Source organism: Brienomyrus brachyistius, unplaced genomic scaffold, assembly GCF_023856365.1.
Source record: "Brienomyrus brachyistius isolate T26 unplaced genomic scaffold, BBRACH_0.4 scaffold40, whole genome shotgun sequence".
Lineage (NCBI taxonomy): Eukaryota > Metazoa > Chordata > Actinopteri > Osteoglossiformes > Mormyridae > Brienomyrus > Brienomyrus brachyistius.
Genome location: NW_026042315.1, coordinates 2,384,259 through 2,411,413, shown reverse-complemented (window position 1 = coordinate 2,411,413; position 27,155 = coordinate 2,384,259). Strand labels below are relative to the sequence as shown.

General features: G+C 43.2%; 2 protein-coding genes and 1 pseudogene across 6 annotated transcripts in view; all 3 read right to left on the bottom strand.

Moving 5' to 3' along the window:
- Positions 1-27,155, bottom strand: part of LOC125722597 (uncharacterized) — a 426,618-nt gene that overhangs the window by 269,390 nt on the left and 130,073 nt on the right. The gene's annotated exons all lie outside the window — the stretch shown is intronic.
- LOC125722580 (G-protein coupled receptor family C group 5 member B-like) lies at positions 2,085-5,723 on the bottom strand. Of its 4 annotated transcripts, XM_048998755.1 has the most exons (5): positions 5,520-5,723; positions 4,926-5,331; positions 3,863-4,325; positions 2,442-3,398; positions 2,085-2,143 (listed from the first exon to the last, which is right to left on the bottom strand). In XM_048998755.1, exon 4 carries the CDS (start codon positions 3,394-3,396, stop codon positions 2,485-2,487), a length of 912 nt encoding a protein of 303 aa, XP_048854712.1. In that variant the 5' UTR covers positions 3,397-3,398; positions 3,863-4,325; positions 4,926-5,331; positions 5,520-5,723; the 3' UTR covers positions 2,085-2,143; positions 2,442-2,484. The 4 variants fall into 4 exon arrangements, with proteins under 4 accessions (XP_048854712.1, XP_048854710.1, XP_048854713.1 ...); XM_048998753.1 differs by having other exon boundaries at positions 4,926-5,723; XM_048998756.1 differs by lacking the exon at positions 4,926-5,331 and having other exon boundaries at positions 3,863-4,837.
- Positions 14,532-16,068, bottom strand: LOC125722557 (cytohesin-2-like; annotated as a pseudogene).

Here is a 27,155-nt window from a genome sequence, read left to right as displayed (position 1 = left end):
ACTTAATTTTCAGAGACTCATCCCACCTGTTTACCTCAGGCGTCAGATAAAATTGTTCCGACCAGTCAGACCACTCACGCCCCACACCATTAAAAGTTTCCGGTATAAATATTGGGTGAGCAGGGGGGTGCACTGGGAGATTGAGAAAACACTCTCTACACGTATAACAGGACAATCAGCACCCTCATAATTAGGAGATTGTACACTGTCCTCCGCCTCCGACATGTTAAAGCTAATTCTAGGTTTCTAAACGGAAAAACCACAAAGGAAAGAAATGATCCCACCGCTGCCACCAGTCAGACCTACAGTGTGAGGTGTAAGATAAACTGAACTGTCAGCGCTGTCACTCTAGCTTCACCATCCCTTGTGGAACTGGAGTGCTGACATTTCAGGGACTCCCCATGCCTGCATTCCCACTTGCCTCTCCCTCCTACTTATGCTGCCATTGCCATATCTGCCGGAGCTTGCACTTTGCACTTCATATTGCACTCACCTAACTGTTAGCACTGCCTATAGTCTCCCCTATACTTTGACTAATTGCACATTTTATTTCCCCAACTCCTCCTGGGGTGTGCTGCCTGGAGACCTCAATCTATCAAGATTTTCAGCACACCCTGCTACATGTGACATGTACCCATGACGTCCTTGCATCCAGCTCGCGTTCTGCCTGTGCCATCTTCCATGTATGACCCGCTGCCTAATTACTTCTGGTTGCCTGGCGATTGGAAGGAGAGTCGGCACGGGCTTGTCATCACCTCCCTGCTCCCCGGTTGTGCCTCAAATCCTATGATTTGGACAATGTGACTTGGCACTTAGCCATCTCTTCTATCTGACTCTCCCTGCCGGCCCCTGGAGGTTGGGCTCCCCCTTTGAGTCTGGTCCCTCCCAAGGTTTCTTCCTTCTAGAGAGTTTTTCCTTGCCACTGTCACCTATGTCTTACTCACTGGGGGCTTTGGGTGGGGATGCTGTAAAGCGCTTTGAGACAATGTATTGTTGGGATAACGCGCTATACAAAAATAAATTTGTTGTTTTTCTGTTTTAAAACCAAATGGGAAAACCGTAAAATCACCTTTTTTTTGTTTCTTGTCTATGAGTAAATTCAGGTCTAACAGATACCAGAGATGTAAGATACAGCCTAATGTGAACTTTATCTTACAACATTAACAGTCCCAGTCATAAGCTTGGAAACACCCACCCTTAGAATGGTGTATTTTTGTAATATTTTCTACATTTTAGGATAAAATATGAAGCCTGATTTTTTGTTTTCTGCTTTTCGCTTTTTCCCCTTCTGACAGAAAAACCAAAAAACGCTGCTGTTGTTTAGTTTTCCTGATTTCGTTTTGGACTGGAAAACCCAAGGACAAACGATACATGGACTTTTTGCATTTGTTTGGCTTTAATGTGTTTGATATAAACCTAGAGTTGAGAACCTTCAGATGTGTGTGTTTGTATGAGTAATCCATCCATCCATCCATCCATCCATTTTCCAAACCGCTTATCCTACTGGGTCGCGGGGGGTCTGGAGCCTATCCCGGAAGCAATGGGCACGAGGCAAGGAACAACCCAGGATGTGGGACCAGCCCATCGCAGGGCACACTCACACACCATTCACTCACACATGCACACCTATGGGCAATTTACCAACTCCAATTAGCCTCAGCATGTTTTTGGACTGTGGGGGGAACCGGAGTACCCGGAGGAAACCCCACGATGACATGGGGAGAACATGCAAACTCCACACACATGTGACCCAGGCGGAGATTTGAACCCGGGTCCCAGAGGTGTGAGGCAACAGTGCTAACCACTGCACCACCTGCTGGTGCACCTGCACCAGTGCTAACCACTGCACTGCGCCTGTTGTATGAGTAATATAATGTAAAAATTTAATTCTATTTTATGTCCAGTACAAAAGGCAAGCATATCATACAGGTAAAACACCCACATTTAAAAAATGTTTTCATGAAAGTCTGTAACAGTAGAGTGAAGGAACTGACCAGTGGCTGGGCTACTGATATATGGTATGATGATGACCATTGAATGTTTCTCAACTTTTTAACCCTAAAAAAACACACCACTTCCAGTGATGATGATATATATATTATTTATTTAAAATGTAATGTTTCCTGGGGGCTGGGGAGGACACCTGCAGGAGAGAGACAGATATTGATCATGTAAACATCCTTCAGCAGTGCAGTAGTCATACTTCACTTTTTTTTTGGGATTGTTGGGGGGGGGGGGGGGGCACATGCAGCCATGGTACCTAAGCTCTGCTCAAGTGAGATCTGAGTTACAGGGAAAGGTCCATAGACCTTGCTTATATGCTGCTGTTCCACAGACTTCCAGTAGGGGCTCCGTGTGAGGAAAGAGCGAGGGCTATGCTCTCTCTCAAGTACACACAGAGTCACAGAGTAGGTCAAAGAAGCAAAAACAAAGTACCATACCTGAGTTGTTGTCACTGAACACGAAGTCCCGGTTTGCTCCAAACTACAGGTGAGAAAGGCCCTCCTCTAAATTGGCCTCTCTCATGCGGGATGGGGGCCGTAAGGTGGCGTGGACCTCAGGAGCAGCGTGCAGCAGTATGAGCAGCCATGCTTGTGCCAGCAGCACCACTGCCTGTACCCGGTTGTCCCATGTTGGGGGCAGGCCAAGCGCCGCGTTGCCATACAGGCAGAAGGTGATCCAGGCCACCCACAGCAGGACTGAGGCCAGGCAGGTGATGAGCAGCCACATGGTCCTGCACCTCCACCGTGGCTGCTGCCTCCACAGACTGCAGGCCGCCCCCACCAGTGCTGCCAGGAGCAGGACCAGCACATAAGTGGTGGCCAGCGCAAAGTCCAGCGGCTGGTATTCACAGGCTGGCTGGCACGTGGACATCGTGGCTAGAAGGATCCACTCCGGATCCAACACGGCCAAGGCCACCGCCAGCCCCATCAGTTGACCTGTGCTGGGGCTATGAGCACCTTGTCCCAACCGGCGCAGTCGCAGACCATGAAACACGAGGCATGTGTTGCAGATAGCAAGCAACACCCCCCTCAGGACACGCCGGGCGAAGCAGAGGCTCTCTTGCTGCTCAGCGATGTATCCCAGGCTGAGGCCACAAAGCCCAAATATGGCTGCGAGCAGCAGGAGTAGCGGCGCCACCCCGCTGCGCTCCTCAGCCTCTGTGATCTTCCGCAGGCGACACAGTACCACCAGGAGCAGGATCAGCGAGGCGAGGGCCGCCGCCGCTGCCGCCACCACCACCACCAAGCCCCACACCGCATCCAGCTCACACAAGGCCGTGTAGGGCCTTGTCAGGATGGAGCCGGATCCGCAAGGAGAAGCTTCGTCCCATGAAGAGCTGCCCCCCACCAGGGACAGGACGAGGAAGGTGAAGAGATTGATAGAGGGTGCCATCACTGGCAGGGAGAGAGAAAGGAATCATTTAATGGGTTGAAGAAGTATTAGTCCATTAAACGCAATGTAGCCTACTGCTGTGCAGGACACATCACAGGCGACACGCTGAGCATGCTGACAACTGAGCAATGGACTTCTGCAGTGTGAGACTACATGCACTTTCTTAAAAAGCAGTAATCAATGCCATGTCAACCAGCTGAACAACTTCACAAGTAAATCGGCACATTATATAGGCCACCATCGTTATAAAAATTAATTATTATTTAAATTCAGGGGTCTCAAACAAATTACTGTATCTGGCCGGCCGATATCAGAGAAAAATTAAAACCATGTAATGTCATTCCAGCGCAATTGACACCCACCAGTCTGCACGTTTTGCGGTCGGTAGTTTAGCATCTCACAGCGTTTTTTTTAGTTTAATACCTTTGATCTAAGTGAAGTATACATTTTGAAGGGGAGGCCTTACCTTAACTGTCAATGTCTTTCAGCTTCACTTGCTCTTACAACACGTACGATGCACTCACGAATCGTTTGTGTTTGATTCTCCCTTATCAAACAGATCATTTATAAGCGGTGCATCATGACGTAGTACTACATTTTTACGTAATGGAACGCCTAACGTTCTAAATAGGGTGGGGGCAGGGAGGGGGCATTAAGTGTCATCCTTTTTGTGTTTACTTTTGAAAAATTGAGATATAACCTTTAAAAAGCACGGATATAATGTAAGAAACTTTTAAAAAAATAAATACAAATAAAAACGAGCAAATGCATTCAATCTCATTTCTTGTAGCTAGTGCTGGAAACTTTGGTGGACACCAATAACGATATATTTTTGTCCAGTAATATTACCAATACCTAATGTTTGTCCAAACCCATGCAGTGCTCTAAGAAACTCCAGCTTCTGCGATTCCCCCTGCAGACCGCTACGGCTGATACAAAGACAAATGCGCAAAAGATGCTAGTAAGATACAGAGATTGGTCATTGGTTAATATTATATAAATACGCAATGAATAATATGACAAGTGGCAGTATTGCTACACGATTAAATAAACGACAAAAACAATAATAATGACTGATAAGTCATAACGCGTTTTTTTCTTTGATGGTGATAACATGTACATGCAGTACAACGATACCGAAATAAGAGAATTAATGCTATTAGCAGAAAATTATTACTGGAGACATAATTGTTAGGACACCCTCGGCAGGGAAACGCGGACCCAGGAATGCGGAACAGAGCGATCTTTATTAGATCGAGCAGGGAACAGGCTTTCAATGGGCCAGGCAAGAAGAATGGTCGGGGACAGAAGGTAGATTCGGTAGCCGGGGAGATGCAGTCCAACAGGCAGGCACAGGACACGGAGACGAAGGGAAGGGGAGACGAGAGATCCTGGGGCTGGCAGGGAAGGCAGGACGGGAGGTTCAGGGACGAGGGCTGCTCTGGGAAAGGAAGGCAGGCAAGGTAAGGAACGAGGGAATGACACTGGACAAGCAAGCGCTCGATATAGCAATGAAACATTGGCAATACTTCGCAACCCCCGTTGCGTGTGCTGTCCCTTTGTAGTCTCCAGTATGCAGGCTTAATTGATGACATCCGCCGATGTACGTGACAATAGTTATGTTTCTTCCCGTTTGCAATCAAAGTGTGAGCTTCGGGCGTGACGTTAAGCGGAATCCCAGGCCGATTGTATAAAAACGCAACAGGCTTCATTTGAGACTGTATAGGCTTCTGAATTTTTCGTATAGGCTTAATTTGAGTCCGTTTTCAAAGTATGTGGAAAAGGGGGGCCACACTCCCCTGGGAAAACTGTACGAGTTGCTGCAGGAGGGTAGTACTCGCTGCGGGATATCAATTACGATGCAGGGTAGACAAGATGGACGGAGGTTGTTATGAGTTTTATTTCCTGTACGTATGAATGGATGTATGTATGGTTCTATAACAGATAAACGGAAAACCAATTACTACAATGCTTACAAAAGCCATTACCATAACACACCAACACAATACATAATCGAAGTAAAGGGAATGATTGGATAGGAAATCAACGTAAATACCTTCCTAAGGTATAACAAAACACTCGTCAGCGATAATTACAACTTATTCAATAAACTCAATACTTACGTTCATCAGTGACGCATACATAACCCACGGAGTTTATTACTTTCAGGAACAACTAAGTTAACTAATTATAAGTTACCGCTCGCTGACTTGCTACCTATCTCTCCGGCTCTCCCGCGCTCTAGTCCTGCGTGCACCCATAGTCCTTTGCACGCACCGCCGTTTCTTAAAGACACAAGAGCCTTTCTAACAAAGTAAATTTTAAAAATATAGATAACTGATATGTTATCTGTCACGATCACGCCGGAGATAAGCGGCGATCGTGCGGGTAAGGAGCAGGCAGGCAAGCGGGATACGGGAAAACGGGGTTTTAATAAGGATATCCGGGGCAGGGAACACTGGACGGCAACAGACATCAGGAAACATCAATGACGGACAAAGGACTCGGGTAAGACACGGACTGAAATACACAGGACTGAGCAAATAAACTAGATACAGCTGGGTACAATCGGGAGAAAACACGTGGGTAATCAGGGGGCGTGGCACACAGGAGGAGCGGACGAGCCGGGCATGACAGTTATCAGTTAATTTTTCAAATATTCTCATTAAAGTGCTTCTGTTGAGAGGGCTTAAATTATGAAAATGTTAACATTGTTCAGTTATTTTTATGTCCAGTGTTGTGGGGTAGCTAACTAAAATGAACGACGCTACTAACTTTACTTCTTTCAGTAGCTTATCGGTAGAGCAAATACTTTTAAAACGCTGTAGCTTTTCCAGTAACTATTTTTTTCTTTTTTTTTTCTTTTTTTTACAAATAGCGATATCGCAGCGACATCGTTAAAAATATTATTTCAACGTTATTTTCCACGTTTTTTAATTCATTTGGTTTTTGATGTAGTTAGCATCTCCCTATAGCACGGCCAGACAATAGCAAAGATATAAACTTAATTTTCAGAAACTCATCTCACCTGTTTACCTCAGCCGCCAGATCAAATTATTCCGACCAGTCAGACCACTCACGCCCCACACCATTAAAAGTTTCCGGTATAAATATTGGGTGAGCAGGCGGGGCCACCGGGAGATTGAGAAAACACTCTCTAGACGTAACAGAACAATCAGCGACCTCATAATTAGGAGATTGTACACTATCCTCCGCCTCCGACATGTTAAAGCTAATTCTAGGTTTCTAAACGGAAAAACCACAAAGGAAAGAAATGATCCCACCGCTGCCACCAGTGTAACGAACCCAAACTAGCGTCAGAGGCTGTGAAAGGAGAACAGATCACCACCAGACTGCAGCTACAATTACAAAGATACTTTTATTCAGTACAATTCATGCAGCGACCCGTCGGGTTGGATCTGGAATCACAAAGAGTTCGGTCCCGCTTTCTCCCCGTAGCACACCACCCCTTTTTAAGCGTGTGTTAACCCACGCTACCACACAGTAAATCCCGCACCACACAACATCCCCATTAGGGCACGGCACACCAATATCACTGCAATGCACAGTAATCCCCACACGTCGTGCACATGCAAGCCTTACGGGACCAGAACCGCCTACTGTATATAGTCCTGTCCCGACCCTAAGCGGTTACACTGCGCATTTAAAACACACAGAACACACATACCATAAAGACATAGTTAAAACAGAACACCCCTTCCCCTCCCAGGGATCAGGACCCTCCCCCGGGGAAGGAACAATCACACCGGTCCGTCACCTAGAACGTCCCACGGAAAGGGAATTCCAATCCCACCCCCCCACCGCCAATCCGTCCCTATGAGGGTGCCGCTACTCCCGTCTATCAACCACCCCGTCTAAGCAGTGGTCATAGCCTCCTACCCCCACTGTCCTGACTGTCCTCGCCCTACCGCACCGGGAACTGTCCCTACCGCCCACTCTCTGGCTTCACAGCCGGCAGCCCTAAACAGCATACGAGCGGCACCTCCCTCCCGGACCCCACCCGTACGGTGCCTACCAGACCATATCTCCCTAACGCGCCTCCCACTCCCTCTCCCACCCCAGATCCCTCACAACCCAGGTGTAGCCACTTAATTAACTATTACCTATCACGCCCATCCCTCACACCCCACACACACACATATCATCATTACACAGTATTTGAGGGATGGAGGGATGAGAAGAGTGGGATGGAGGGAAATATAAGGAGAAGGAGGTTCCTCGGAGCTCCGAGATGTGTTTGGCTGTAATAAATCTGGAATATAGCTATAATATAGTCAAAACAGTTGAATTAGAATGAGCCCATTATGTAACTGGAACCCCTCCCAAATGTAAACACAGTGACGTGCTACAGCGTTGGTTTGTTGTCTGAGGCTATGATACTGTCCACAAACACATTCTCAAATTTCACTGCACCAATCACAGCATATGCAGGCAGAAAAATGATCGCAAAAAACATTCAGCATTAGACTCTAAAACCGTCTGTAATGTCTGTGTTTATCCAGTGGACCATATATTAAAATAAGCTTTCCTATTTCAGTTTCTTTTAGATGTTATAAAGTAATAAATAAACAATCATAATAATTAAACCATGTATTACTGACTATCAGACAACTTCAACAAGTTACCACAGGGATGCAAAATCAAAGATATTCATTTGCGCCTGGCACTAACCATGTACTCCTTCACAGTACTAAGCCTGTGTACTAAAGGTCCCCAATGAAACCCCTGCATTCCTGCATCGCAGATACTCTAATCTCAGCATTTATAGGATTATATTTGTACTACCTGCCAATTTTTATATTAGATGAGACTAAAAATTGAGAAATATCTATATGCAGAAGTAGTTTTTCCTGATAAGAAGGATAATATCAAGACTGTCAGCATTTATAAATCGAATTATGACACATCTGAGTAGCCCAGACTGTCCGGAAAACAAAGCCGTACAGCATATGTGGCTGACTAATGTACATACAGTGTAATAAGCTTATAATCAAATGGATAGAAAAACGCTCAATAATAGACAGGATTCAAAGGGTAAATAAGGTGCATCATGTGGAAGAGAAGTTAGGTGGCGTTGGGGTGCATTGTGAGTTTCATCTGGTAGCTAGAAGGGAACAAACAGGGCTTTGGGGGGGGGGGGGGGTACTTCTCCGGGGGCTACATCGCTCTACCTTTTTTTTTTTAAATGATTTATTTAAAAAAAAATCTTTTCTCTTTACACTATAATGGCAGGTTTAGGACTAATACAGTACAGTCATAACCAGTGTCAGGGATTCTATGCATTGCTACACAGAGACAAGTCCAGATATTGAGCCCAAGGCTAAAATTGTGGTTTACTTACAAGTGCACTTTGATGGGCAGTGGGGGGGTTTGTCCTTCTCTGCTCACATTTTCCCCTCTTATCCTGTCTTCTCCTCCGCAGCCCTTCCTCCTTCTCTCTGTTGCTCCTATATTCCCTCCCCTCCAGTCATCTATGTTCTCCTTCCTCTGCGGTCTCTCCTCTTCTCCCATTCTTCAGTTATACTGCCTTCTCCGCTCTCCCTGTATCCCTCCTGTCTTCTGGTCCTGTCGTCTCTTCTCCAGTCATCCCCTGCTTCTCAGTCATCTCTGCATCTTTTCACTCTTTTGTTTGCTCATTCTTTGATTGTTTGTGTTATTTGTTAACCCACCACCCCATGCTGGATGAGTCTTGATGTTTTTTGTTCTTTTTAAAGTTAGGCTTCTTCCTTTGTTTTTGTGCCATATCTTCTGCCCTCTTCTGGTTGCGGCAGTGCATGACACAGGTGGAAAAATAGGGTTTATTACAACACACACATCAAAACCAAAAGGATCAGGATGGATCCAAAATAAACAGCAAATGACCAGGAATGAACTAAATGATGGAATAAACACAACTAGAGAACTATATACATACATACAACATACAGCTATAATGAAGCATCAAAGAACAGAAGCAGAACAGGCACTTAAATACACAGCTAACAAGACACAGTGCAGGACAGTGAGAATCATAACCAATAACAAGGACTGAGGGCAACCCAGGAACAGGCGTTACAGTTAAACAGCACTGGTGAAATCAAAGTGACCTTTCAGCCACATGGTCAGCTCTGCATCGCCCTCTGCTGTTTGCATTAGAAGCTGCTTGAAATTCCCACTCTCCTTACCAACACCTCGAAAAGCCAGGCCTTGCCGTGCCAAGTACTTAACTTCAGAAGATTTTTCCTCACTTGCTGCTGCTCTTTCCAGCTCATCTGATGGTTGAATATTAACAGGATTGATCTTCTGAATCCATGTCTTCAGTGCTAATCTGTGGCACTGCCTGTCTTTATGTGCACTGAATTTCCCCAGTGCCTTTTCCAGTTTCACATGCCAGTCTTCACAAGAGCTGAATGTGTCTTTCATGCCAGTTTAGACATTTGTGTTACAAATTATTTTGCACAGTAGAAACAAAGAACCCCCCTTAAGACGAGGGGGGCTGTAATGGACCCCAGTGTGATCTTTAAACCATTTCTCCTGAAAGCAGGGTCTCCTGTTTGATAGACGTGACATTTACATTTGGCTGATTTGGTGAAGGTCCAAGCTCCTCCCCCCTCCTCCCTAATACACCTTCATCTTCATCTGCCTGTCTGCTCTCTCTCTCTCTCTCTCTCTCTCTCTGCCATTGACTCACACTCAGTCTCCCTGATTAAATGCTGTATCTGAAATACACACCACAGGCCAAACTAAGAAGCATATTAAACTAACATCAGGATCAGGCTGCTGTGACGTCATTATTCACTCTTAACCATCAATATTTGCTCCTTTTCTCACTCCCCTCCATGTCGCCTGCATTGTCTGCCGTCAGCAGCCTCTTGCTGTCTCTCCCTCTTCATCTTTACTCTCAGCACAGCAGAGTTTACATGAAAGCAGTTATCAGTAAACAAGTGGTGTTTCTTGGCATGATGCTCAGGAATGGATTTCTAAGGATTTGTTACCTGAATGGGATGATTAATATATGAAGAACCTTTGACTCACATACTGTATACGTCTATCATCTGACTGGCACTAATTATCTCACTGTCTCTACTTACTTTCCTGCTTTTCTGTGGTTGCCCAAAACCTCACGATTGTCACACTTCCTCTTCATGATGACAAGCTACTCACTGTGAATAAAAGCTGACTGTAATAAAACTACCTGCATTTAAATCACACATTAATAACGCAAAATGCCTTAAGTAAGCAAGTATAGCTTTCTACAGTAATGGAATATAAAATTAATTAAACCTATTACTGTCTACAAAATAACACATTCAGCACTATATCAGACTTTACATCAGCTTTCTGACCATTATAAATATACCTGAGTGAGCACCGTTGTTAGTTTCTAGGAGAATGTGCAGTTAATAACATTTCCAGGTAATTTAACCAGCGTAACTGCACATGAGGCAATTATTATAATTATAAACGTAGTAGGGGTAGGGGGCGCTATAGAGCGAAAGGGTGACTACGCCACTCTGTAACTGTCGCTAAGACGGTTATTTTATAATCACCTTTTGCTGGTTTGATTTAATATAGAATGTATACTGTGAAATGTATGCCAGTGCCCTCTGCTGACTATTTAATTGATCCGTGTTAACCCTTGAATACATGGTCATGTGACGGAATAGGGTAGGAGTAAATGCATGCTGGGAGATTCATGGAGTCAACTTGTGGTTTGTCGGCTTGTCACGGCAGGATCTGTAATAACTCCTAAGCATTTGGTCAGAAGGCGCACACGGTAATTTATATTTATTGTATTTACTTGTTGTCTTGTATTGAAAAGTGGAATTGTGGGGATGTATGAGCCGCTGTTTAGCGGTAATATCATGGATCTTTTAGAATGTCTTGTAAGATTAAATGTAATGCAGGAATTTAATAATATGTTTATTTTATAGTTTTTATTCTTCTAGTGTCTAGAAGAATAAAGACGGAATAAACTTCAACATCTGTCAGGCGTATGTTTTCTGTACCAGATGAAGAACTTTGGGAGCTGTTATATCTTCTATAGTAAAGGTAACCTTACAGTAAATGACGTCTGCTGTCATCTGACGCTATATAGAAAATGTAATTAAATAAGATTAAATTTACCTTCTGTCATGCCCGGCTCGTCTGCTCCTCCTGTGTGCCACGCCCCCTGATTACCCACGTGTTTTCTCCCGATTGTACCCAGCTGTATCCAGTTCATTTGCTCAGTCCTGTCTATTTCAGTCCGTGTCTTACCTGAGTCCTTCGTCCGTCATTGATGTTGTCAATGTCTGTTTCCCGTCCTGCTCCCGTTTCCCCGAATAAACCCCCGTTTTCCCGTATCCCGCTTGCCTGCCTGCTCCTTCCGCACGATCGCCGCTCTGCCCGCGATCTCCCGTGACACCTTCTGCGAGGGGCACCCTAATATAATGATATATATAATAATTATAATATTATATAATTATATAATTATAATAAATATAATATAATTATAATATAATAATACACTGCTGTCTGTCTGCCATAAAATAAATAAAAGGGGGAATTGGAATTGCATATGACTATGGAGATTTTTACTAATTCACATAAGGGACAGCATAAAGGGTTGTTTAATTCAGTATCAGAGGAATTCATATATTTGTGTGATTATGATAATCACACTATTATAACTTGATAGTACATCTCTTGAATTGAACTAATTACAGTGTCATGTATAGCACTGCACTTTTTAATACATTGTTTGGCAGAACAGACTTCAAAACTGTAGTCTCAATGGAAAGCTGAATGAAATTCCTAGGGTGGCGTAGTCAGCTGTCCACTGAGTCTACAGTTTTGTAGTTCGGTCTGTCGCAGTCTGGCGCAGTTGGCAGGATCATCGTCCTGAGAGCAGAGACGCGTGTTCAGTGTGAATGACTCTTCAGTTGTTTTTCTATTTTTAATTACCTTTTCATTCCTATCCATGTCTTTTTTTCTTTTTGTATGCTCATTATTTAGCCAGTACAGCTGTTTTTATTGTAGTCGAAAACAACAGTGAGTGCCAGTCACTGGCAAATCCCTTGGTTCCCGGTTCCACTCCATCTGTCCTCTGGTGGTCCCCTTGAGCTGTGGACCCCTTTCCAGTGTTCTGCAGCCAGATCCTCCTGAGCCGCACGGAAGCGTAAGTTGGCAAAGTGAGATGCGGCAGTAGGCCTATGCATGCAATTGACTGGAGTATGGAGAGTAAAGCCTTTCGTTTTCTTTAATAAAAGTTGTCCGTGTATTTTCTCATATGCGAGAACATCACACCTGCACTACACTTGTTGATGTGTAAGTGTGCCCTATTCAAACAATAAAGAGAAACTACATGCAGCACTGAAAAACTATTCCACGGCCAAAAAAAATTTAACATTCTTTCTATATCAGAAGCTAGTCTCTGACTGAAATTTCTATAAATCTTTATATAAACTGATAGCAATTAACCTAAGAGTGCATGCTTGGATTTTAGTATCTGCATGTACTGTGGAACTAAAAAGAATCATAATCAACATATATAATTACGTAAATGAAAAACAAATACGTTGCATTTTCCTTAATAGTTTTGCACGTTGCCATAATTTATATTTAATTTAAAGTATGAAGCACCCAAGCAAAGTTTATGTTGAAATAATACTCAAGATTCTTAAGTCTTAGCTCTGGCACAGTGGTGGATCTAGAAAATTTTACATGGGGTGGCAAGAGATTTTAACAGAGTGGCATGGAGGTTCAGTGAGAAACCGACTATCATTCAGAATCGTGGAGCTCAGGAGCATACTTACACTGAAAAAGTGACAATTTATCTAAGCATTTGGACTCTCATGGTTAAAACAATGCTGATTGTACTTTTCATTATCACTGACCAGTTGTTTTTCTTTGTTGTGCTGTGCAGCAGAACGTTTCACAAACATATCCAAATTAAGAGCCTTTGCACACTGATTCTCAATGCTCAGCAGAGTTTCCAGGTCCGCGGTGTTCATGCCTAATTGTGCTATTTTGAAAACATAGTTTCGGGTAATTATTAGGAGGTCATGGGTTGCGGATTTTTGGGCTGATTTCATAATGTTATACAGCAGCAGACTGCAAGGGGAAAAAGAAACTAATTATTATCAGTGCAAGTGGCTCCTAATCCTGAGTAATGCTGGATCTCTAGCCACCTAAAGTAAGAGACAGATGCACACGGAAAGCAGGGCTGCCGACTACCTTGCATCTAGCATGACTTTCACGCTCTCAGACACTCACGCAAGGAATCTTCCACTATATTATTCCACTATAAGCCTAAATGTAGCTACATCAGAAGCGTTGGTGTAGTTTGCAAACCCTACATACCATTTAGAACAGGGGTCACCAACATGGTGCCCACTGGCACCAGGATGCCCCCAAGGACCACATGAGTTGTCCACGGACCTGTTCTAAAAATACCACAACTCACCAGTGGGCAGTGACTAAAATTTCATTTTATCTTGTTGCTATTCTTCTTTAATCACATTTGTATTTATATAGATTTGAAAATGACAATATCCAAAAAAGGATTTAAAACGTGTTTATTCTACATGAAGTTTAGATAAGTTTAGGTAAAGTCTGTTCTGGTAGCCTTTGTATGGCTCAGTACCCGTGAAGTAGCTCTCAGTTTCAAAAAAGTTGCTGACCCTTGATATATAGTATACCCCAATCATGGGTGATATATCCTAATCAGTAAAATAACAGTCGGCTAAATTCCGCATAGTGATCTCATTAACTGCGTGTTGTTGCTGAAATACATCACACAGACGTCGGGGGAATGTCGAATCATCAGAATATGTAAGATTTATACATTTGGTTAAGTTGAACGCATTTGCTGTTGAATGCAATTCCTATCACATTAACAATTACTGGTTGAAAAATGAATTGCTGTTAGTGTCTTAAATCATACTGCTGTAAAAGTAAAATTTACAACAGAAATCAATATGCTTAGAATATGGGTTAAGATGGAAAATAATTTTTACATCCCAATCCCAATCATGTTGATGCAAATTTACAGCAGTTAGATTCTCAGAAAAAAAGGTACTCTGACATAAAGATCAGCAATACAGTGCACATAACATTTAATTTCACATTTATACAAAAAAGGACAGGGCATTTCCATGATAAAATCTGTAGTGAACAATAAGTCGCATCAAAACAAAACCTGGAATTCGGTCATGCTACCTTAAGGTTAAACATTACTTTGTGCAAAGTTCCTTGTTCTGAAATAAATACTTTCTGCAACAGCACATCCAACCATATTCACACAGTCTTTATCGTTATTTATTTATTCAGCCGTTTTTTTCTTACTGCCAGCATCTCATAAAAAGGGTCAGCGCTCACAGCAGCAGTGATGCTCTGTATCCACTTGTCCTTCTCCTCAGGGGTTGGCGCCGAGATGCGGTACACCACATGATTGCCCTCTACCAGGCGGCCGTCCGCCTCCGTTCTGCAGGCTTTCATCAGCTGTCTGCTGTTGTTAGGGATGTACAGTTCAAAGCAGTTAGGCTTCCTGAGATCCTTCACCTCACGGATGCTCAGATTCTCCAGCGGAATGATCACCCTGGGTTTCTTATCCGTAGTATGTTTAAAGTAGTAAAGGCAGTTGTCCATCAGGATAAACCACCGCCTTTTCCATGTTTTCACCCGTCCCCCTCCCAGTTTGAAGAGCCAACCCTCTCTGTCAGGGTTGAAGAAGGGATTGTTCCAATTGTCTTCAGGAATCTTGAATGGCTCATTCTTTATGCTCTTATAAAGATTTCGGAGGAGATCATCTGGCAGGTTGCCTCTATCATTGATTCCTCGATTCATGGAGATGAACCTGTCCACACTGGGCTTGTCTCACACATTTGGATTATGAAGGCTAGTGTTTAGCATGATTATGGAAAATGAAAGTACATAGCAGGTGTCAATGTTTTGGAAGACTCCAGGATTACATTGACAGTACCTCTGCGCAAAGGCCTCCATCATCCTGTCAATCTTTTGTGCTTCTCCTGGCAGACGGAAACTCCAGAGGAACTGCCTGAGAGCCTGTACCAGGTTGAACCCTGCGAATTCATGAAGCCCAAGAAATGTTTGGAGGACTTGGATATTGAAGTCGTCTCTCTCACCCAGGTAATCCCCAATGGCTGTTTTGTTCAGCCCCTCTCCCTTGTATAGGAGCTGGGCGATGTCCTCAGACGTGTGCCGGAGAAGATTGTTTTGTACCATGAACAGGATACCCTTCTTAGGGTCCATGTTGAATTTCTTTCTTCCCATGGCGACATGCCTATTCTTTTCTAAGATTTGGCTGCGTTTGGTGCTGGATTCAAGGCCCTCCACTTCCATGAGGGCCTCTCTCAGCGCCTCCCGCAGCCTCTGGATCTCCAGCAGAAGGGCTCCTTTCCTCAGCCGGATGTCCTCAAGTTCAGAGTGCTTCTCTGGACTCAGGTCCATGGAGACTGCAGCAGACAGGAAAAGGAGATCGTCAGCGGGTGTGGAGCTCAGCAGGTTGGCCATCTCTGCCAGTTTGGTTGTTGGTTCAACTCCCATGGCAGAGTAATCGTAACATTGTTAAGCCCTTGAGCAAGTCTCTTAGACCCAAGTGCTCTGACCCCAAACTCTCATCACTTCGGACAAAAGCATATGCTGAATATATGTAATCCCAAAGGGCAGTTACAGAAGACCCCAGGATCGGAGTAACGTGGGAAGCAATTACTGATGCCTGGAAGCTTTGGGGCATGCAAATAAACTGCATCCAAAGGCAAATGGCTAATAAAGAATGCTCTGAATGCCAGGCATTCGTCCAGCAGTGAGATCGTAGAGATAATGAATAAAGATAAAAAGTGTGAATAAAGATAAAACATTTTGATTGTATTTGCGAAGCGATGCTGGATGTGCTGAGCTCGCCGGGAAGGTCATGTGGTCCGCATTCCCTCCCCATGCACACGTGATCAGCTCAATCACACCGAAATTGTCGGTTTGCTGCCCTTCAGGGAAACAATCTAAAGGGTGTTACGGGAAAAGTAATCGATGCAAGAGCCAATGATGTTCTCCTGGTGCCTACCCTTGTTTATGTTATCGTTACTGACACAAACAATGATGAACGATAATAAGCATTTATAAGCCATGATGACCGCACCATTAATGTGGAGTTGCACTAACGTCTGTTTTTATAGCTAACCAGCAAGTCAACCTCTCACCCTGGTAATGCAACAGCGCCGGTTAAACAATACGTTTACACAGAGTGCTTGTGATCAGTGGCCTATACTACGAATCAGGGTTACTGGCTTATCGAGGTAACTTGACGGATTTAAGGTACCACAGTTTAAATGAACTTCATATTTGTTCATCGGGATGTCTGAATCGGTGCTAATCAGTACTACGATGCCAGTTATGCAATGTAGTTTTGATAAAACTTTTCTGTCATTTAACATAAGAGGAAAAAAATAATTATACTGTAGTCAAATTGGCTGATATAAAATCGTTTAAAACTGTGACAAATTTTGCCTTTTTTTACAGTGTATACTTCCAGTCACAAGGTAGCAGATACGGATTTCTGAAATAGCAAAGATAAAGGTCAATGAATAATATCCCTCATCTCTTTTAAAACTATAGGTACGATGCTGTTTTGATATGCTGTCTAGGGTTGGAGTGTAACAGTATTCACGGGAAAGGGGAATGGGATAAAGGGACAAACAGGGTGAGGGCAAGAAGGGAACACCAGTGGACAAAGGGATATTTTTTGTATTTTCATTTTTTTTCATGTATAATACTGACACTGAACAAATAACCCGGTGCAAAAGACTTTGGGAGTGACCACAGCCAAAATAACAAACAAAATCCCCAACTATCAAGTGCGACCCACAGCTAATCTCACCTAAGTGCAAAAGAAAAGGAAACCAAAAGACAAACACTCCACCTCACTCCCTGACCAAATAAACAGAGTCCAACACACACTTGCAAAACAAAATAGCAGTCACTCCCTATGCAGCAATACAATCACACATACATAACTTACACACAAGTCAAAGCAACAAGGGGGCTAGTGAAGACGTAAACCAAAGGAAACCAAGGGGGGAGACAGCATGCCAAACTGAGGTCGCGGGGGGGACCGGAGCCTGTCCTTGGAACAACAGGCGTAGGCAGGAACCAACCCTGGGCAGGAGTCAACACTCTGCAGGGCGCAAACACTCACAACTCAGATTTGCCAATTAACCTACCCTGCACACTTTTGGACTGTGGGAGGAAACCGGAGCCCCTGCTGGAAGTCTTTCCCCATTCACCAGATTATATTGCCAGAAGACTGAAAATTAGATATCAAATACTAGAGTGACATAAAAACAAAAAACAAGTTTGCTTGTAATGAGACGCAAAACAGAAGATTATCTCTTTTTATGTTTTGAGAAAACATTTTAACATTTATCCAACCGGTCAAATGGTTTAATACTTCATACAGCAGCATTTCTAAACTCATTCCTCAGCCCACCAGACAGCTCCACGTTTTTGCTCTGTCCCAGATCCCTGCATGCATGAACCAAACAGTCACCTTTTACTGCTGTGCTGAGAGCTTGGACAGAGCAAAACTGTGGATCTTTGCAGTGGGGTCCAAGGACTGGGTTGAGAAACCCTGGCATAGAGGAGACTGCAGTGAGAGCCAAGAAAAAAAGAGATTAGAGAGGAAGGTAAAATGCTTCTATTAGCATGGCAAATAAGCTGCAAGTACAGACCCTGTGCTTCCATTACAAACAAAAAGCCTGTATGACCCTCCTAAACACACAAGTCAGATTAACTTAACCAGGGGAAATAAGCATAAAACTTGGCAAAGACTAGACTATGAAAAGGGAAGGTGAACATCATACTTACACAAACTTCTGCTAAAGCAAATGGACAAACCCCTTTTAACTGAATCAAGTTACTTAAGAAAATTAATAATTAAAAAATGAATAATACAAAAATAAATCAATAAAAATTAAGAAAAACACAATCATGCTTTGAACTAATACTGCAGTCAGTCCTAAATATTCCCATGACATTCTTTTCGTCACGATGCACACTCGGTACATACTGGTTGAAAACCATTTATAATCCTTCATGTACCAGTCTATGATGGAGCACCCCAACCTGGGCCGCCCATCCAACATGGCAGATTTCTGCCTCCTGGCCCCGGAGACTAACAGACCAACCTCTGGAAACAGGGAACCAGGGGGACATGGGCCGCTGACTGGATGGGCGACCAGAATGAGGTGAAGCAGAAGGTAGACTCCACAGTAGAGGACCGAGGAATGTAGACCAAAACCAGGGAACCTGAAGTGGCAAGAACACAAACCAGGACAGACATATAAAACCCAAGCAAAGGCATCAGTGGCACAGCCCACCAGCTTGTGAAAGATGGCTACCTGGCATCATGAATCCCTTAATCAAAAACCTTTGTGATGGCAACTTTGCCACCCAGGACTGATCCCTTCTAAAGACCTCAAGTTTCAATGCAAGGTTTCCAAAATGTTTTGAAACATTAGTCCATGTGACTGCTGTGGTATTGTTCCAGGCAGGGAAAACAACTTAGGAGAAAATTTCCGTGCATGTTGGGTGTTTGTGGTACTGTTGGGTTGAGGGGGTAATTGAGTGACTATTAACCTTTGAAATCCAATTATATTATTTAAACAGATTAGTAGTTAGACAGTGTGATTTAGATGAGGATAAGGATGTTTTATTGTCATTACAAAACGTGTTCTATATGAAGGGAACAAAATGAGGCACTCAGATCCGGTGTATTAGCAATAATAAAATAGAAATAAAATTGAAAGAACAATACAATGAATAATATGGTATAATAAATAAAATAAAATAGAATAAAGACATTAAGATAGATTCCATTAGGAGAATTTAACCATGGATGTAAAGTAAGCAGGTGTGAGTGTAGCAGAGATTACTGAGGTCTGTGTGTAATAAAGTATATGTGACACTGGCTGAGGAAGCAGCAACGTGTGTGTGTGCAAAGTCACAGTAATAACCTGCAGCACTGAGGGATCTATTGCAGCGAAGCCCTGACATGTAACACTGGTGATGAATAGCAGTGTTAGATATAGGTATAGTGAGGTACTTATAATTATAGTAGGTGTAGGATCAAGGTCTGGATTAGATTTACATACTGGGCAAATCTAGGTTACACATACACACACAGGTTACATATAAATTTAAATTTAGGGGCAGTGTGTAGCTCGGTGGGCTTTAAGGAAACACAGACTACACATGGAACAGCAATGACTGAGCTGGGGAACGCAGTGAGGGCAGGCATATTTATACACAGCACACTAATCAGCAACAAAACAGGGGTACAGGGTTAGGATGGAGAACTATAATGGGATACAGGAGAATTAGGAGGGTTACAAAGTGCCAGCAGTGACCTCTGCTGGCATGAGTTGGAGGAGACATGAAAAAATAAGAGATTACAGATCATGACAGGAGCACCAAGCACAGCAACAGTGGGGTCATGCTCAATTATCACACCACATATATGAGAAAACATTATGAAAATCTGTTCCCAAAAATTGTTCAAACATCAGCTTGACTGAAACATATGACTGGTTGTATCTAGGCTACACTGGCACTGACAGCAGAGTGTAACAAATTACCAGCTACGACATATATCTGATGATTCAGAAGAAAGACAAATTGAAGAAACAAAGTGGTTAATTGACTATTGTATAATAATCAAATAATTTCATAATCATGTAATACATAATATGTCACAATGGGAAGAGGGACAATCCAAGAGCAGCCTTGTGGGTTTTATTGCTGAACCAAAAGACATGAATAGAACCCAAGAGGAGGAGGAGAGCACAAATAGGAGGGAGGGAGGAAGGAATAAGCAGGAGGAGTTGGGGAGAATCTACTAACACGGGGAGCAGAGAGGGGTCCTCCTCCTTTTTGGGTGAAACTAATTGCTTGTGACATGGTAAGAGGCAACTTCTTTCTTGAGAGAATTTCTTTAAAGGGCAAGACAACCAAAGCTGTAAATCTAACAGGAAAAAATACCCTTTGTAGAATTCTATGTGAAGACCCTCTGGGCCAGGTGCCCTGCCGCTCTGCATTGTTTTCTTTGTATGTACAACTTTGTACTCCATAATTTTAATATTTTATCACGAAGCCTGAAGAGCAATATGAACTATATCATGCTTTAAGTAAATTGTCTCATCCTTTATTAGATTTAAACACAAACACAATCCACAGCAAACTGTACTTACAGCCTTCATCCTGCTCTTCAGTCTCTGACGTGCTGCATCTAAATGGGGACTCGTCAAAAAGCCAAGTGGAGCTGTCATGAATGAAGGCCTTATTGAAGCTTCCCCTGCCTGACAGCAGGTTAGTCTCTCATTTGACTAAAGTATATTTAACTTCTACAGAACTTTGCAGGCTCATCTAGGATGGAGAATTTCTGCTGCTGAGCGCATTTTGACCTTGAGGAGCAACTGGCTCTCATCCAATGCAACAGTGAGTTAGAGGAGCAAGTTAATACGCCTTTTAGGGAGAAGGTGTGTACGCCACTAGCCGGGAGGGGGGAGAATGAAGAGCAGAGAGGTCGAGAGAGCTGGGTGACCGTAGGTTGTAGACGCAGGAAAGGGTGTACACACGTTGCAGAGGCGGCATCACCTGAGGTGACTGTGTCGAACAGGTTTCAGGTTCTTCCAGCTTTAGAGCCGGAACGGACTGGGGAGGCAGGTGGGCCCTTGGGCACTGAGGAGCCCCCTCCCCCCAGGAAGAGGGAGGTTTTGGTAGTGGGGGATTCCATTATTAGGGGAGTAGACAGTTATGTGTGCACGCGTGATAGAGGGTCCCGTACGGTGTCTTGCCTGCCTGGTGCCCAGGTAGGAGACCTTCCAGATCGTGTGGATAAGCTTTTGGCCCCAGCTGGGGTGGATCCAGTTGTCGTGGTGCATGTTGGCACCAACGACATAGGCAAGGGTAGAAGGGCTGTTCTGCAGGATAAATTTATAGAAGTCGCCAATAAGCTTAGAAGCAGAACGTCCACGGTGGTATTCTCCGAAATACTCCCCGTGCCACGTGCAAGTCAGGCTAAGTTAGCTGAGATAAGGAAATTAAATGCGTGGCTAAAAGGATGGTGTAGGAAAGAGGGGTTTAGGTTTATGGGGCATTGGAGGACCTTCTGGAACAGGTGGGACCTGTTCAAGCCGGATGGGTTGCACCTGAACCAGAGGGGAACCAGTGTATTGGGGAGGCGTATGTGTAGAGTAGTTGAGGAATGTTTAAACTAGGGACTGGGGGGGCAGGGAGGTTAGTTAACTATGTCAGTGGGGGGAAACGGAAAGCCCCAAATAATCATATTGTAAGTGGGCACCGTAATAGGCCTACCCTTTGTTGTCTGTATTTAAACGCCAGAAGTATTAGGAATAAAATTCATGATTTAGAGGCTTTTATCTCATCGGACTCTTATGATATTATAGGAATAACTGAAACGTGGTTGAGTGAAAAGGATGGACAAGAATATAATACGGATGGTTACACGTTGTTCCGTAAGGATCGTATAGGAAAAAAGGGAGGTGGTGTTGCAGTATATGTAAAGGAAAACTTGCAGGCAAGGGAACTTACTGATATAAATAAAACTACGGAAGCAATATGGGTAAAATTAGATGCTAAAAACTCAAATAGCCTAATTGTCGGTGTTTGTTACAGAACACCTAATATAGCTGCTGAGGAAAGCAGATTGTTATACAGTGATATTAGGACTATGAGCAATAAAAATGATGTGGTAGTTATGGGTGATTTTAATCTACCAGGAATGCAGTGGGACATTGTCACTGGCTCTTCAGAAAATGAACTGGAGATGGTGGAATTAGTACAGGATTGTTTTTTTACTCAGTTTGTTAACACCCCTACCAGGGGAGATGCCATTCTTGATCTTGTTCTCTCTAATAACCAGGACAGGATTGGTAAATTAGACGTTTTAGAACCACTTGACAGTAGCGATCATAACATGGTCAAATTTGAGGTTAAGTTTAGTGTTCGAAGAGCTAAGTCCAAATCAAAAATATATAATGTTAGGAAGGCTGACTTTAAGTGTATGAAACTAAAACTAGAAACTGTGAACTGGATGGAGTTAAATAACAAAACTGTTGAAGAGGCCTGGGATTTTTTTAAAAGCACATTATTGCAAGTGCAAGAGAACTTCATACCTGTTTCCAGCAAGAATAAATCTAGGAAATTGAAACCTAGGTGGTTTACTAGGGAAATAAAGTATAAAGTAAGGAGGAAAAGGGCTTTGTTCCAGCAATGGAAAATAACTGATGATGACAGAATTAAGCAGGAATATCTAAGTCTACAGGCTGAGTTAAAAAATGATATTAGACGAGCTAAAAGAAATGTCGAAAGGATGGTTGCATTGGAAGCTAAGGATGACGTTAAAAGTTTCTTCCAGTATTTTAACTCTAAAAGAGCTCTAAAACCTGAAATTACTAATCTGCAGGATAGTAAGGGTCTTATAATAGTAAACGACATTGATATAGTAAATTAGTTCAATGATAGTTTTGCACGGGTATTCACTGTTGAGGACCTTAGTAATTTACCAGTTATTACCTATCCAGCATTGTCTATAGCTAATATATATATAACTGAAGCAGATGTTTTGCAAAGCCTAGCTAAGCTCAAAATAAATAAATCACAGGGCCCTGATGGCATCTTACCTATAGTGTTAAAAGAGATGAGGGATATTATTTGCCGACCCTTAACTTTACTGTTTCAAAAATCCTTATCTGAAGGTGTGGTACCTTCTGATTGGAAGCACGCCTTCATAACGCCTATTTTCAAAAAGGGGATAGAAGTAATTTGTCTAACTATAGGCCAATCAGTCTAACTTGTATAACTGGTAAAGTTATGGAGGCTATAATCAAAGAGAAAATGGTAGATTACCTGGACTCCAATAACATTTTGCGGGATAGCCAGCATGGATTTAGGAGAGGTAGATCCTGTTTAACAAATCTGTTGGAGTTTTTTGAGGAAGCTACTCAGGAAGTTGACGATAAGAAGGCCTATGATGTCATCTACTTAGATTTCCAAAAGGCTTTTGATGTTGTCCCCCACAAGAGGCTCCTACTTAAACTCAAAGCGACAGGTATTTTAGGTACCGTAGTGACCTGGATTGATAACTGGTTAACAGATAGGAAACAGCGAGTAGTTATAAGAGGCACAATGTCACAGTGGGCTTGCGTTCATAGTGGGGTACCGCAGGGTTCGATTTTAGGACCACTATTGTTCCTAATTTACATAAATGATATGGATACCAATATATACAGTAAACTGGTGAAATTTGCAGATGACACCAAGGTGGGTGGTGTAGCAGATACTGAATTAGTGGCTCAGCAGCTACAGCGGGATCTTGATTTAATTAGTGACTGGGCCGATACCTGGCAGATGAAATTTAACATCGATAAATGTAAGGTACTCCATCTAGGGAGCAGAAATATAAAGTACAGGTATTTCATGGGTGTCACTGAAATAAAGGTAGCTGATCATGAGAAAGACCTTGGTGTGTATGTTGATGCTTCCATGTCCCATTCTCGCCAGTGTGGGGAAGCAATAAAAAAGGCCAATAGGATGTTGGGGTATATCTCCAGGTGTGTGGAGTTTAAGTCAAGGGAGGTAATGCTAAGATTATACAATTCCTTGGTGAGACCTCACCTAGAATATTGTGTGCAGGTTTGGTCACCATATCTTAAAAAGGACATTGTGGCCTTAGAAAAGGTGCAGCGTAGGGCCACAAAAATGATTCCTGGTCTTAGAGGAATGTCATACGAGGAACGGTTACTTGAGCTAAATCTGTTCAGTCTCAAGCAAAGGAGACTGAGGGGGGACATGATCCAGGTATATAAGATTCTAACAGGTTTGGATGCTGTTCAACCAAATAGTTACTTCAGCATTAGTTTAAATACACGAACTCGTGGCCATAGGTGGAAATTAGCGGGAGAACATTTCAAGCTGGATTTAAGGAAGCACTTCTTTACACAGCGTGTAGTCAGAGTATGGAATAGCCTTCCTAATAATTTAGTGCAAGCTGAATCCTTGGGTTCCTTTAAATCAGAGCTAGATAAGATTTTAACGACTCTGAGCTATTAGTTTAGTTCTCCCCAAGCGAGCTTGATGGGCCGAATGGCCTCCTCTCGTTTGTATAGTTCTTATGTTCTTATAAGAAGAAATTCTCAGAGGGAGATACGAGTCCTAGGTGCCTGCTGGGTACATATTGAAGACAGAGTTAGGACCGACTCCAATAATTCTGCACTGTCTCCCAGATTAGGGGAAAAATTTTTACTGAATATTTCATTTATGGAATTTTACCTTAGACTTGGTCAGCAGACATGTGGATAGATTTCAGAACTACAGACGGTCTGTGGGTTGGGGGGGACAGGCAGGTTGGCCGGTGGGGGGCACGCGGAATGCTCCTGGGGGTGTGGTGGGTGTGCTTATATGATTTACAGGAGCCGAGGCTAACAAAGGCACTAAACTGCACAAACAGCCTCCTGTACGAAGTTTTACATGAAAAGGGGCCATGGGCTTGTTGGCGCCATGTTTCTTAGCAGACTGACTAATACAGCCAACTGGACCCGTCTACCTCTTCAAAAACATCCATGCAGAGTTTCCTGCCTGTTTCTGACAGCTTTCACTGTTATTCTTTTGCTCCAGTCCTTTGCACTTTTCCAGGTTTTAGTATCTTGACCTTTACAATCTGGAGGATTGCTACCCTCCAACTAGCTGTTTTGGGTCAAAATGGCCCCATCTGTGTTAATTTGCATCATTAATTACAGCATAAATCAATACATTCCAGATGAATTTTAAGGTAATTTCAACAAAAGCCTGTAATATCATTTTCGACCACCATGTGACGCCACAAGCCATTGGAAAACCACTAAGCTGTCAATAAGAGATTTGGCAGAACTGGAAATATGATGTTAAATGTATCACAGTGCAATAGTTTTAAAAATAAATCAATGACTTTGCACGACTATTTTATGTGTTTTGTCAAATAAAAAACCTGAAGTATTTGAACTTGAACTGATACTGAGCAAAATATTACCTCTTACTTATATGAAGGTTCGCATTATCTATGATACTGGTGCCAAACCTGAGGATGATCTGAGGTGCTGCTCAGTAAGAGACATGGAGCGATACACCTGAAGAAGCAGCAGATCTCGTATTGCAGGAATTGGAAAGCAGTAGTACAGAAAGGGACAGTACTGAAGTAGGTGTGAGACCTCTGTTGAGGTTTCGGAAGTGGAATTTGCAGAGGAAGAGACTGATATTACTAAAGATGTGCAGATGTGCTGGTAGTCAAAAGCACTGGACGGACATGGTCCAGGCAGGATTACAGCACAGTACTCAATGAAAACCTCTCTGCGGCCAACCAGGCTCTGCATTCGGCAAGCCAAAGATATCCTGTCCAACTTTTTATTCCAAGATCAATGGAAAAATCAACATTAGCAACCTGGAGGTAAGAAGGAAATTCGTCAAGGACTAGAAAGAAATAACAGCAAGGGAGTTTAGGGCATATATGGGGCTTTTAATATTGGCTGAGGTTTTCAAATCCAATTAAGAATCAATCAAAAGTTTATGAAGTGCGAAAATGAGACCGGTGATTTTTCTAGCTACGATGCCCAAACAAAGCTTTTGTGACGTGTTGCTGGTTATCTGCTCTGACGATCGTCAGTCCAGAGCACTCAGGAAATCCAGCGACAAGATGGCGGCGATCTGCAAAGTATGAGAGCTCTGGGCAAACATCATTCCCCTGATGCATATCACCATTGTCACACCTGCTTCTGTTCATGGGTAACTAATATCTTCTTTATTACTGCTTCACATCGATCTACATTGTCACAACAGTTTATAGTTTTTAATTACCAAAAAAAATCATATTTTTCCGAACATGTTGCCAATACGTATGTAGTGAGTATCAATTTCATGTTCGTGTTCAATGAATCATAATGAATCATTTATTTTAGTTACTATATTTACTCACGATTTGTACCTGAGTAGTGACTGTGTTATTAAGTCAGTAATGAATAATATTGTAAAGTGCTATGAAAAATGTCTAACGTTTATATCTGATTCCTGTACTTGGCATCGGATAAGTATTCTCTCCGTCTGCTGTTGCAGTCTGCTGCCCATTTTGACAGCATATGCTCCGAAAACTGGGCAGATATGGAATTAAATTTTGGGCAGCCTGCGACTCCAAATTGAATTACTCCAGGAGAATCGAAGTGTATATCGGGAAGTCTTCTTTTGGGGGGGGGGACCCTCCTAGGCCCCTTTCCAGATGAGGCTGAACTCTGCCGAATCACAGGACTAGAGGGTCTGGGAGGGCCAGCAGGGCAGGAGGACATGAGGGGTTGGCGGGCGATGAGAGAACCGCAGAACAGTAGAGCAGCAAGGAGACAACAGGAGAGGAACATGAAGATGACAAGGGACATACAGGGCAAGAACAGAGACTGGCAAACCCTCTCTGGGAGACAGACATTCTGCCTGCCGCTTTCTTGGGCTCCTGTTGATACTGGTGACCAGAAACTGGGACCAGAGTAACCAGAGTCTGGGATGAAGGAGGGACCCACGTATCAGGACCCAGGGCACTCTAGCAGGACATCCTCTGGATCCATCTTCTCTGGGCTGGTGGCAGCCTGCAGGCATGTGCCGGTGGGACATCAGGATAGAAAGTGGGCACCAGCAGGCCGTCAGGAGATGAGGTGGGCACCGGCTGGACG